The sequence below is a fragment of the Eschrichtius robustus genome, chromosome 16 (genome assembly GCF_028021215.1).
Source record: "Eschrichtius robustus isolate mEscRob2 chromosome 16, mEscRob2.pri, whole genome shotgun sequence".
NCBI classification, from domain to species: Eukaryota; Metazoa; Chordata; class Mammalia; order Artiodactyla; family Eschrichtiidae; genus Eschrichtius; species Eschrichtius robustus.
In genome coordinates this window covers 72568133-72579186 of record NC_090839.1, presented here as the reverse complement: position 1 = coordinate 72579186, position 11054 = coordinate 72568133, and the positions used below count along the sequence as shown (strand labels likewise).

Below are 11054 nucleotides of genomic sequence, written 5' to 3'. Positions count from 1 at the left end.
TGTGGCCGGAGCCCGGGTGCCAGGCACCCCTCGGGGAACACAAGAAAAAGGAAGATTCATATATGTTTAATGTAATATAAAGGCAAGGAAAAGACAGTCCCGAATTCAATAGCAATATTCTGTACAATTCATATGGTGGGGTTGAGAGGGAAGGGGAAGAGGCCTCAGAACCCACACCGGGACATGTACAAAAATAACTTACACAGCAGCCCCACCTGCAGGGATGATGGAGCTTCCGCCCCAGCCCCCAGGGCTGGGGGACACCCCATAAAATAGCACCACGGGATCTAACCAGCGCGGGCCGAGGTGCTGGTGGGGGGAGGAGGGTGCCAGTCCAGGGGGGTGGGGGGGGCGCTACGAGGAGGCCTTGAGGCGATTGGTGGCCGAGCGTGAACTCAGCAGCTTGTCCACCATGGTGCGGGCGTAGCGCAGCCGGCTGGCCAGCTCCTTAGAGCAGCCGTACTCCTCCAGGAGGCTCAGGCGGTACGTGCGGAAGTCCCGCTTCTCGTCGATGTAGGTCACGGCAGCCATCAGCGGGCACAGGATGAGTTTGGTGTGGTCCTGTGAGGGCAGGAGGGGAGTGGGTGGACGGACCGGGGGTTACTGGCGATTGAAGCTCCCAGCTGCCTGTGTGTCTCGGCGGGAGTAGAGGGAAGACATCCCAGCTAATGGGGGTGGTGGGGGGCATTTCACTCCCTTCTGCTGACACTGCCAAGGACAGGTCCCGTGCCTCCCACTCCCCACCCAATGCCGTGGGCCGCTGAGAGGCACAGATACCCGGCCCCAACCCTCCACAGCCGCAGCTCACCTGGAAGAAGTTGATCTGCACGCAGCCATTACTGAGGTGCAGAATGATGGCGCTGCGGGTGCGAAACCAGGTACGCAGGTAGGGTAGCCGGGCTAGCTCGTCGCCTTCCCGGGGCGTGATGTTGGCACCCGCCTTCAGCAAGTGTTCGCTCATGTAGTTTCGGAAATACTTGAGGAGGGTGATCTGGTTGGAAAGTGAGGGAGGGCGTCCGGAGCTAGAGCCTGTCCCCTGGCAAAGCCCTCACTCCCAGCAACAGCGGCCCACGCGGGCCAGCCAGCACTCACCTTCTTTATCAGGGAGTTGGGATGGGAACTCACGGTGAGGTAGGACTCCGTGCCATCACGCTCGATGTACTGCAGGCTGTCGCCGTCGTTGTAGAGGATGAGGCGTGTTGAGTCGTTGAAGAGCACTCCCACGCTGTTGTCACACAGCTGGTACCCTAGCGGTAGGTGGAGGGAGGCCTCAGAAAGGGGCGGTGGGGAGCAGGGGGCCGTTAGGGGCTGGGACTAGGAAGCCTGGGAAGGAGACAGTAGAGTGTCGAGAGAAGAGGACGTGGGAGCCAAGAAAGGCAAGAGCCTGTAACAACTCGAAGGGTTGCTAGGCGGCACGTGAGCCACTGCCACAGCTGGGAGAAACCTACCGAGGCCGTACTTGTCCGAATAGTCCACCCACTTGCTGACCCAGAAGATGGGGATGCAGGCGGGATCCTCAGCCTCCTCTGGGACAGAAACAGACAAGATGATCGATCAGCACCAGCCTCTTCCCCTCTGGTCCACTCAGGCGGCCCACACTAGGGAGCTTGGTCAAGAGGCCTGGAGCCTTCTGCCAGCAACAAGCTTAGACAGGCAGCACTGAAGCAGAAAGGTACAGTGCAGAGCGCCGAGTCCACTCATGCATTCGGCTGACCCATTTATCAAAGGCCCGCTGTGCACCAGACACTGTTACAGGCAGCGAGCAATGACAAAACCCAGCCCTCCCTGAGCTTGCATTCTGGCTCTAGGGATAGAGACCAATCAAAATAAATGTGCACAGAATACATAAGTTACTTCTATCATGGTGCAAATCAGTGAGTTTTAAATGATTAAAAAATTGTGAGAAGACAGACGATCCCAGATACGTGAAAATGTTATGTTCTGTGCATGTGACGATCCCTTCTTTTAAATACAATAAACAAATACGGAAACTTTAGAATATGTTAGATGAGAAGTGTTGTGGAGAAACAAAGCAAGTAAGAGGAGTGGGGGCAGGGAGATGATCATGGAGGTGACTCTGGCGCAGACACATGAAGGCAGCGAGTGTGAGCCTTGCAGGGATCTGGAGGAAGTGCGTGCCGGGAGAGCAAAGGCCCTGAGGCTGGAGCACATCTGGGTCTGTTATTTCCACTGTCTTGAAGGCTACAGAGGGATTCCCTGAGCAGAGGAGACAGTGTGTGCCAATGTATACAGGCGGCACATGGAGGTGCTGGAAGGTGGGGCGCTTGTGGAGACAGATGAGTCAGAAAAAGAAGGAAGGGGCCTGACCATGGAGGGCCTGGGCCAGTAGGCTAACTTGTTTGCACTGTAATGTACAGGAAATGGGGGAAGTAAAGGTATTACGGAGCCGGGGGCCTGGACAAGCCACTGGCACTCCGGGGCTGACTTCCCTGCCCTCCCCAGACGCCCGGGCCCGCAGTGCCCACCTTGCCTCACCAGCCCCCTCTCTGAGGGCTTGGAGGCGTTGACGCTGTGCAGCTGCTGCAGCATGTCGCCGAGGTGGCAGTCGACCGCCTCGCTGGCCTCCCGCACCACTGGCTCCTCTTTTTCCCGGGGACGCTCGGGCATGGGGTTCTCCATGCCTGGAAGGAGATGAGACATAGTCATTAGCTGGGCACAAAAGCTGCAGGTTGGGAGGGCCCGGGATCCCCGGCCACAGCTGGTACTGCCCCCAGAGAAAAGCTCTTTGCGCTGCCACTGCTTTAGGTAAGTGCCAGGTTATTAGAGCAGCAGCTGCCCTGCTCATGTGACAGCACCTGGTACTCACTCACTGGTACCTCCAGGGCCAGGCCAAGCCCTGTAGGAAGGCTCACGGCCACACACAGCCATAGAGCTCCGGACGCTCAGACCTCTAACCCAATGCTGGGCCCTGCAGGGCACCTCTGGTCACTCAGGGAGACAGCTAGAAGGCACGAGCAGCTTGGAGCTGCCTGGCTTCAATCCAAGAATTAAAAGCATCTTTTGCATCCAGCAAAATGGAAGGGCTCAGTAAATCGCAACCCATCAGCAAGATGGATTAAGCAGGCATTTAATGAAAACGTAAGAGATTTTTTCCACCCTAAAATTTGCTTTATGTACTTATATGTGACTGAAATCTGAAAAGATACACACTGAAATTTTAACATCAGTTATATTTGGGTGGTAGAAGCATGGATGATTTTTATTGTCTTTAGGCTTAAATGTTTCTTTCCCCACCAACATGTGCTAGTTCTCCTTGTGTAATATGAAATTCTTAAGATATTTAAAGATATGAATTTTCAATTAAAAATATCTATGCTGTGATAAGGACTTAAGTCTTAAGTGTGGAATAATAACATATTTGGGACTTGCTTTAAAAACTCTAGCAAGGGAGTTCCCTGGAGGTCCGGTGGTTAAGACTTGGTGCTTTCACTGCCGGGGCCCGGGTTCAATCCCTGGTAGGGGAAGTAAGATCCTGCAAGCCACACAGCGCGGCCAAAAAAAAAAAAAAAAAAACACGAAAAACAAACAAACAAAGAAACCTCTAGCCAAAAAAAGGGGAAGAAGGTGGAAAAGATAAAAACAAGTATGGGCAAATGTTGGTATTATTGAAAACAGATGATGAATAAATGGGGATTTAAATATTCCAAAAAAATTTCACCCTACTTTTGGCTAAGTTTTGAAGAATGCTTTATGTTCAAAAATTAAAACCGAAAGAAAAGAAAAGCAATCCTTAAAATAACAATATTACATTATAGCTCCAAGATTAAATATCCATGAGTCCATACCGACACAAATAACCAAATAAATAAATGGGAGAGAAGTGACAGCTCTTCCTCACAGGAGAACTCCAATTAATGGATGTAGAAGGAACAAGAAAAGGAGAAAAGTCACCATTAGAATACCACAGTAATAATTGCTGCAGGCAAGATCCACCATGGATGCTGAAATCAGTAGGCTAAAGTTTGAGAAGAAATAGAATCCTCTCAGAGTAACTCCTCACGAGGTATTAATTAATCACAAAAGGAAAAACAGTAACTCTGCACTGGAGGTACCACCTTAACCAAGTGATCACCAATCAAAGGAAACAGTAATATAACCAGTGAAAATATCAAAAATTAAAGCCAAAAGAAAAAAGTAATCCTTAAAATAGCAGTATTATAACTGAAACAAATGAACTCATATATTAAATTGGTGCTATATCCACACAGAGAAATAACGTATTTCAAGTGGCACTTTTTTTCTTAAGTGAAATATATTCCAAAGACAAATAGAACTGCAAGAAAATGAACATCATTTCATAACATACTTTATAGATGTTGAAAATTCATGTATATAATGTAAGGAAAAAGGGTTTTCGGTGTAAGGAAAAAAAATACAAGTATAAAATTAAAAAAGTAAAAATCCTATAATATTATATTTAAATCAGAGACTTATAAATTACCAAAAGAAAATTAAAGTAGTAACTTCACAGTGGAGAAAAAGATTGCTGTAAGAGAAGTTTCATCAATGTTAAATTTCCTGAACTTGATAACTTGATAACTGTGTCCTGTGCTGTGGTTATGTAAAAGAATTGTTTTTAGAAAATATACACTGAAGTATTAAGTAGTAAAGGCCAGAATGTGTACAGCTTACTATCAGATGGTTTGGGGAAAGAAATTTAGAGAAAGTAAATGTAGAAAAATGTTAATTGGTGGAGAAAAGGGGGAACAAGATACAGGAAGTTCTTGTCTATTCTCACTTTTCATAATTTGAAACAATATCAAAATAAAATGTTCAAAAAGTGTGAATCAGAAATAGCAGCATAAATTCAAGGTCCCCGCCCCCTTCCCAATCATGTATTTCCTAATTCTGTTCTCTGAAGAGATCTAGAAACAATGACAACCCAAGCAATGGGATGTGGTTTTGTAAGAAAATGTCCATCCTTTTAAAGAAATGCATACTGAAGTTTATGGGGTAAAATGACAAGATGTCTGGGATTAACTTCAAAAATACTTCAGAGGAACGAAAAAGGAGTGATGGAGGAAACATGACAAATCTTGATAAGTGTTGAGTCTGGTGGGGATGCGGGGTCTACTGCATTGTGCTCTATGTGTATACCTGAAAAATTTCAACATTTTTTTCCCAAAGACCATGCAAGGTGATATTAGCAATTTTTTTTTAAATACAAATTTTTCAGGCATGGCGTTCAGCCACTCTCTTCTTTTGGGGCATGATGGGTCTGATTCCGCCATGGTAAGGTCTGTCTTTCCTGACAGGGCTGTGGGGAAGGGCATTTTGCCACATGAGGATGGGGACTATGTATTCAAGGACTGGGGCCTGTTCTACCACACACCTGAGCTATGGGGGCCATCCATTCACACACCTGAGGCCTAGGCTCTCTTGGGGTCTGCTGTCTACCCAGACCCCGGTTTACCTTTATTGAGGATGGTGAGAGGCTTCCGGCTGCTGGGGTCCAGGCTACTGGGAGCAATTGAAAACCTGGGTGGAATGGTGAGGCAGGTGATGGGGAGGCGGGCAGGGATATAGCCAGAAGTGAAAAACTCGTCATTGAGCAGCTCCTGAATGGTTGGACGGGCAGTGGGATCTGTCTGAAGCATCTTCTGGATGAGGGAGGCGGCCACGGGGTTGATGTGCTGGAGCAGAGAGGGAAAGATGTAAGTAGGATGTGATGGGGGACCCGAGTGCAGAACTGCTGCCAAGAAGCTGCAGCCCTGGCCCCGGCCCCGGCCTCAAATATGCCATGTTCAGCAGCTATAAACAGGTCAAGTTTCCACTAGCAGCTTTACTGAGTTGACAAGTGTCAAGCTAAGTTGTGAGAATGACAATTTCTCCTTCCTCTTGAGGTCACTTTTTCCCAAAATTTGCTCTTGCATAATTCAAGTTGCTCACCACTAGAGCAGCACTTGAGAACACAGGCTTCAAAGTCATAATGACCTGGTTTAAGTCCCAGTTCTGTCCCTTAATACTGGCTGTGACAACTAACCCAACTTTCTGGGCCTTTGTAAATTCATCTATAAAATGGGGACACAGCACCAAGCTTGGTGCCCTGGTGAGGAGATCCAAACCCAGTGCAGGTCAAATGCACACTAATATTCTAGCATCAACTATGCACTTACTATGCGCCAGCAAAATATTCTAAGCTCTTCATATATATTAACTCATTTAACCCTCACAGAAACACCCAGGGGGTGAAGATCTCTATCACCATCTCTCTTTTGCAGATGGGGAAACTGAGGCACAGAGAGGTTAAGTGCCTAAGAACACACCCCCAGTGAATGGTAGAGCCAGCACCCACACGGGGGCATAGTCAGCTGCAACACCCACACTCGGAACCACTCTGCTCTGTCCAATAGTGACCCTTTATGACAGATTCAGTCCACCTGTCCTTATGGGCTCCTGGCTTCACACAAGGCAAAGACACCAAACTGGAAAGCAGTCGTATGCCAGGCTGCTGCAGGCTATCCCTCTCAATGCACTCATGCTGGTGGTTGCGAAGCACAGCGGTTCGCAATTCTGTGAGCGCTCATTGTATGCAAGGTGCTCTGGGGTAGGGACTCCATTTTATAGATGGGAAACTGCAGCTCAGAAGATTCAGGCCATTTGTCTATTGTGATCTGGCTGCTAAGTGGCAGAGCCCCTCTGAATCAAGACAGTCCACTTCCAAGGCTTAAGCAGCACGTCTCTGTCTGCCTTCTACTTCCTTTCTGTTCTCCGTTTTACGCACCTTTTGGGTTTATCTGCCCAACCTTTCAGAACCTACAAACTCTCTTCCCCAAGAAAAATTCTTTTGTGCACATACGTCAGGTTTTGTATGCAATTTCAGACAAGGACCCTCTAAAGCTCTTATGGCTACCCTAGGGGTAGGACTGACCCACCTCTGTCCCCAGGATATGGCTGGGCTCAGTAAATAGCTTTGGGGGGAAAAATTAAATAAAATAAATGTAAACTTAAAGTGTTTTTAGTCACCTTGGGAATACTGTACTCATTCTTCTTGATCCGGAGGTAGGTCTCTTTTAGGCAAGAGGTCTCAAAAGGTGGTTTGCCCACTAACAAGGTATACCTGTAAGCACAAGGAGGGATTTGGCTCAAGGCTCCTAACCAAAACCCAGATGCCGGAGGAATCATCTCAGGGCCAGAAAGGAAGTCAGACACCTTCTGGACATTCACTATGACTCTGGGGTCCTGGAGGACAGCCCGCAAGTCCACTGAACAGCCCCAGGAGCCAGGACACTGGCAGGGAGGAGTCCTCAGTAGAATACAGGTGATGAGACTCGGTTCTCATGGGCCAGTGATTTTTCTGCTATAGCCTGCACTATAGCAGGGCTCCAGAGGCTGCCAGCCAACACAAAACAGGTCAAAGCAAGTGGGCTACCTGCTCCTACAGAGGCAGCTCTTAAGTACAGAGCTAAGTAATAGCTCTGTACTTAAGGCTGCAAGTTTTCATTTGAAAAAGTTCCACTGCAAAGAAGTAGGAAAGCCATTGCAACAACTCATTTCTAACTCTCCAGTACCAGGGCGACCATGAAAGGGGTGACACCTGAACAGGCCCAACTCTCTGCCTACCACCCACCCACCTCTGATGGCCTTGATCCAGACAGACCACAGGACCTCCTCCTGCCAGCTATAACTACTGGCCTAACTCCTCCCACCCATTGCTGCTTTCTAGATCAGTGGTGCTAATACTTTATTGTGCACGGAAAAGCTCAAGGGTCTTAAAATCCAGATTCTGATCCAGTCAGCCTGGGTCCTGAGATTCTGTGTTTCTAACAAGTTCCTAGGTGATGATGATGCTGGTCTGCCATACTTTGAATAGCAAGGTACTAGAGCAAGTTTGTGGAGACCTTCCCTCCCCCATTCCCCAGACCCATGGCCCAGGCTGCAGGAATCCTACAGGATACACCTGTGAGAAGAAAAGATATGGAAATGAGGCTTCCTTTTGGATCAGTCTGTCCTCTGGAGCAGCCTTTCCAAAGGCAGAAAGGTCTACAGGATAAGGTCTGCCAGGTGAGATATCCAAAAAGGCCTCTGCTGAGGCTGGGTGGGTCCTGAGACAACTCCCAACTTACATGATGCACCCAATGGACCACACGTCCACCTCGAAACTGTGCCCTTTCTTGCTCAGCACCTCAGGAGCTATGTAATTAGGAGTCCCGCACAGGGTCTTCTTCCGTTCCCCGTCATACTCGACTTTGGTTGCCAGTCCAAAATCCCCTGGGACAGAGGGAGGAAGAGGGGGGACTCAGATGCTAGCCTCTGCCATCCGTCAATGCGGACAGCTGGTTCAGGTGTAACCATCAAGAACCAGGGTCGTTTGATCCCTCAAGCCTCTAGTTCTTGTGTGCAGCAAGGCTTGCCCAGGAATCCTCCCACCATGCTGGCCCCAGGGAGGGGCCTCCCAGAGACCCTCCTCACCCCCTCCCTTAGAAAGGAGGGCTTTGCTTCTAAAAGGGAACTGGTAGGGATAGCAAAAGTCACATGCCTTCAGGGATTAAGCAGGTAAATGTCAAGATGGCTACTTGGCAAGTTTGTGAGGAAGTGATAGGGAGGGGTGGGGACTGTGGCAAAGCAGAGAGCACCTAAAGGGAACAGCTGCTTTTCAGTCCAGCAAAGAGCTGCCCCTGTACTGCTGGAGCAGCCAACTGTTTAAAAGAAGCCCCGAATTCAAAATCAAGCCTCCCGATTTAAAAAAGTGAAAACAAATTCAAATCCTTTTTTTTAAAAAAAAAAATAATACTGTATAGGAGAGCACACACATCCAAAAATGCATCTGCAGGCAAGACACTGGCTTTTGGCTCTTTGTTCTAAATTTCTGTACTAAAGAGAGGCTTCTAGAGGCAATCAACAGCCCAGACTTCCTACCATCCTCTTCCTCCCTCCCTTGTCTCCTTCCGACTTCCTCTCTCCCTCCCTCTCTCCCAGCTCCTCCTCATTCCTATTTAGCGTAGTGTCAAGTGCCCCTGCAGGCCCAGCTCCTCACCTATTTTCACCTCCAGATCCTCGTTCAGGAAGAGGTTGCCCAGCTTGAGATCTCTGTGAATAACGCGGTTTCGATGCAGGTACTGGCAGCCGAGGACGATCTGCCGCAGATAGTAGCGGGCCTCGGGCTCCGTGAGTGCTTTTCTCCGCTTGTGCAGCTCCAGGAGAGACTGGGCGGGGGAGGGAAGGAGGAGTGGGGAGTGGGTACTCAGGCCCAAGGCAGGGCGGGTGTGTCATTAGGTGAAGGCAGCCCAGGACCCTACCGCCCATTCCTTCTCCAGGACAACTACGATGTAGACTCTCCCCTAAGCCAGGCCACAACCGTTCATAGCACCCCCTCTCCCACCAGCTCCCTCCCAAGTCCCTTACCTGGGACCCCTGTCTCAGCCCACTCCGGAAGCTCAGAGTCCCCAGTATCCCTGCCCCGGGCCTCTTCGCAGCAGCAGATCCCTCTCCTGACCCCTCTCCTCCCCGAAGCTAAGTCTGGCTCCAACTACCTTCTGCCTGACCCAACCCACTCCGGAAGGTCCGGGTCCACAGCACCCCCTACCTAGCAACTCCGGAAGCCCTGGCGTCCATTAGCAGGGTTCTCCCGCGACCCGCACCTCCCCCACTCGGCCCAACTCCTAGCGTCCGGGAGCCGCCTTCCCTGGAGGCAACCTGACCCGGGCTCCACTTAACCGGCACCCCCTCTCCTAGAAGCCCCAAGTGCCAAGCACCTCTTTCCCCGAGACCTTCTCCATCCCCAGCTCGAGGTTCCCAGCACCTCCTCCCCAGCAGCTCCGAGCCCCAGGGCGCTCCTTCCCCAGCAGCTCCGGGTGCGGGCGCCCCAACCCCGGTCCCCAGGGCAGCTCCAGTCCCCCAGCAGCGACACTCACCCTCCGGCGGCAGAGCTCCAACACCACGAACACAAAGTCGTTGTCCTCGAAAAAGCCGTGGAAGCCGACGACGTGCTGGTGAGCGAGGCTGCGGTGAATGGATATCTCCATGGACATCTTCTCCTTCTGGTGCGGTTTGAGCAACAGCGACTTAGGCACGATCTTGCCCGCAAACACCTCCTTAGTGTCCGCGTCCGAGATCTCGAAGCACTTGGCAAAGCCGCCCTTTCCCAGAAAGCGGCCCCGCAGATAGCGCCGCCGGCTGCGCGGGTCCACTAGGACCTCCGGGATCTCTTTCGCCGGCGGGGCAGCCGCCGGGGCCCCGGGAGCTGCAACTCCAGGGACCCCGACTTTCCCTGGATCCGCTGGTGCCCGCGCCAGCTTCCCTGCAGTTGCCGCCGCACTCATGTTCCCGGAGTTGTTCAGCGGACCTAGCAAGGTCTGGGCAGAGGCTTGGCACGGCTCTGCTCCTCCTCGAATTCAAACGCGGCGCCGGGAACGTTACAAAAGCCTACGCGCTACTGATTGGCCGCGGGGATTTAAAATCCAAACCCGCCCGCCGCGCGGCACTCTGGGAGCGCTCTGCACTGCAGCCGCCTTTAAACCCGTACCCAGCCCCTGGGCGAGAAGCTTGATTGACAGGGACTCGCGGACCGAAGACACGTGGGATGCCTGGGAAACCAGACCCGGTGCGGGGACGCCGAGACCCAGCCCCAGGAGAGGGGGAGTTCAAGGTTTCTCCCTTTCTTGGCGGCCGGGGGAGCTCCTGCAGTCCACAAGCACCTCCTCCAGGAAGCTTTTCCTAGCACCTTCCTCCACCCCTCACCCCACCTTCTAGATTGTAAACTCTGAGAACAGAGACCTGGCAGCGCCAAGAGATAGCTTGGCAGAGCCCGAGTACCCACCTCAGAGGTCATCAACTCCCTTCCAAGTCACCCCAATAAACTAAAATCTAAGTAAAAAGAGGATGCTTGCCAGGCAAATGCACCTTCAAGACAAATTCCCTACTCCCCTCCTTCAAATAACAGCAGGGACCACTAGCATCACCATCACCTGGGAGCTTGTTAGAAAGGCCAAGATGCAGGCCTCAACGCAGACCTCCCAATTCAGAATCTACCCAGTGATTTGCACACATACTGAAGTTTGAAGAGCACAGTACCAGACACCACCCTCCCCCAC

The 11054-nt window shown here is 50.9% G+C and overlaps 1 protein-coding gene across 1 annotated transcript; it reads right to left on the bottom strand.

The window, feature by feature from the left end:
- Positions 1 to 50: 50 nt before the first annotated feature.
- On the bottom strand, positions 51 to 10392 carry PLK1 (polo like kinase 1). The gene is made up of 10 exons (XM_068524648.1): positions 9876 to 10392; positions 8999 to 9167; positions 8088 to 8232; positions 6988 to 7081; positions 5435 to 5654; positions 2487 to 2642; positions 1449 to 1526; positions 1093 to 1247; positions 809 to 991; positions 51 to 561 (listed from the first exon to the last, which is right to left on the bottom strand). The coding sequence occupies exons 1-10, from the start codon at positions 10281 to 10283 to the stop codon at positions 355 to 357; spliced, it is 1815 nt and encodes a 604-aa protein (XP_068380749.1). The 5' UTR covers positions 10284 to 10392; the 3' UTR covers positions 51 to 354.
- Between the last annotated feature and the right edge of the window lie 662 nt (positions 10393 to 11054).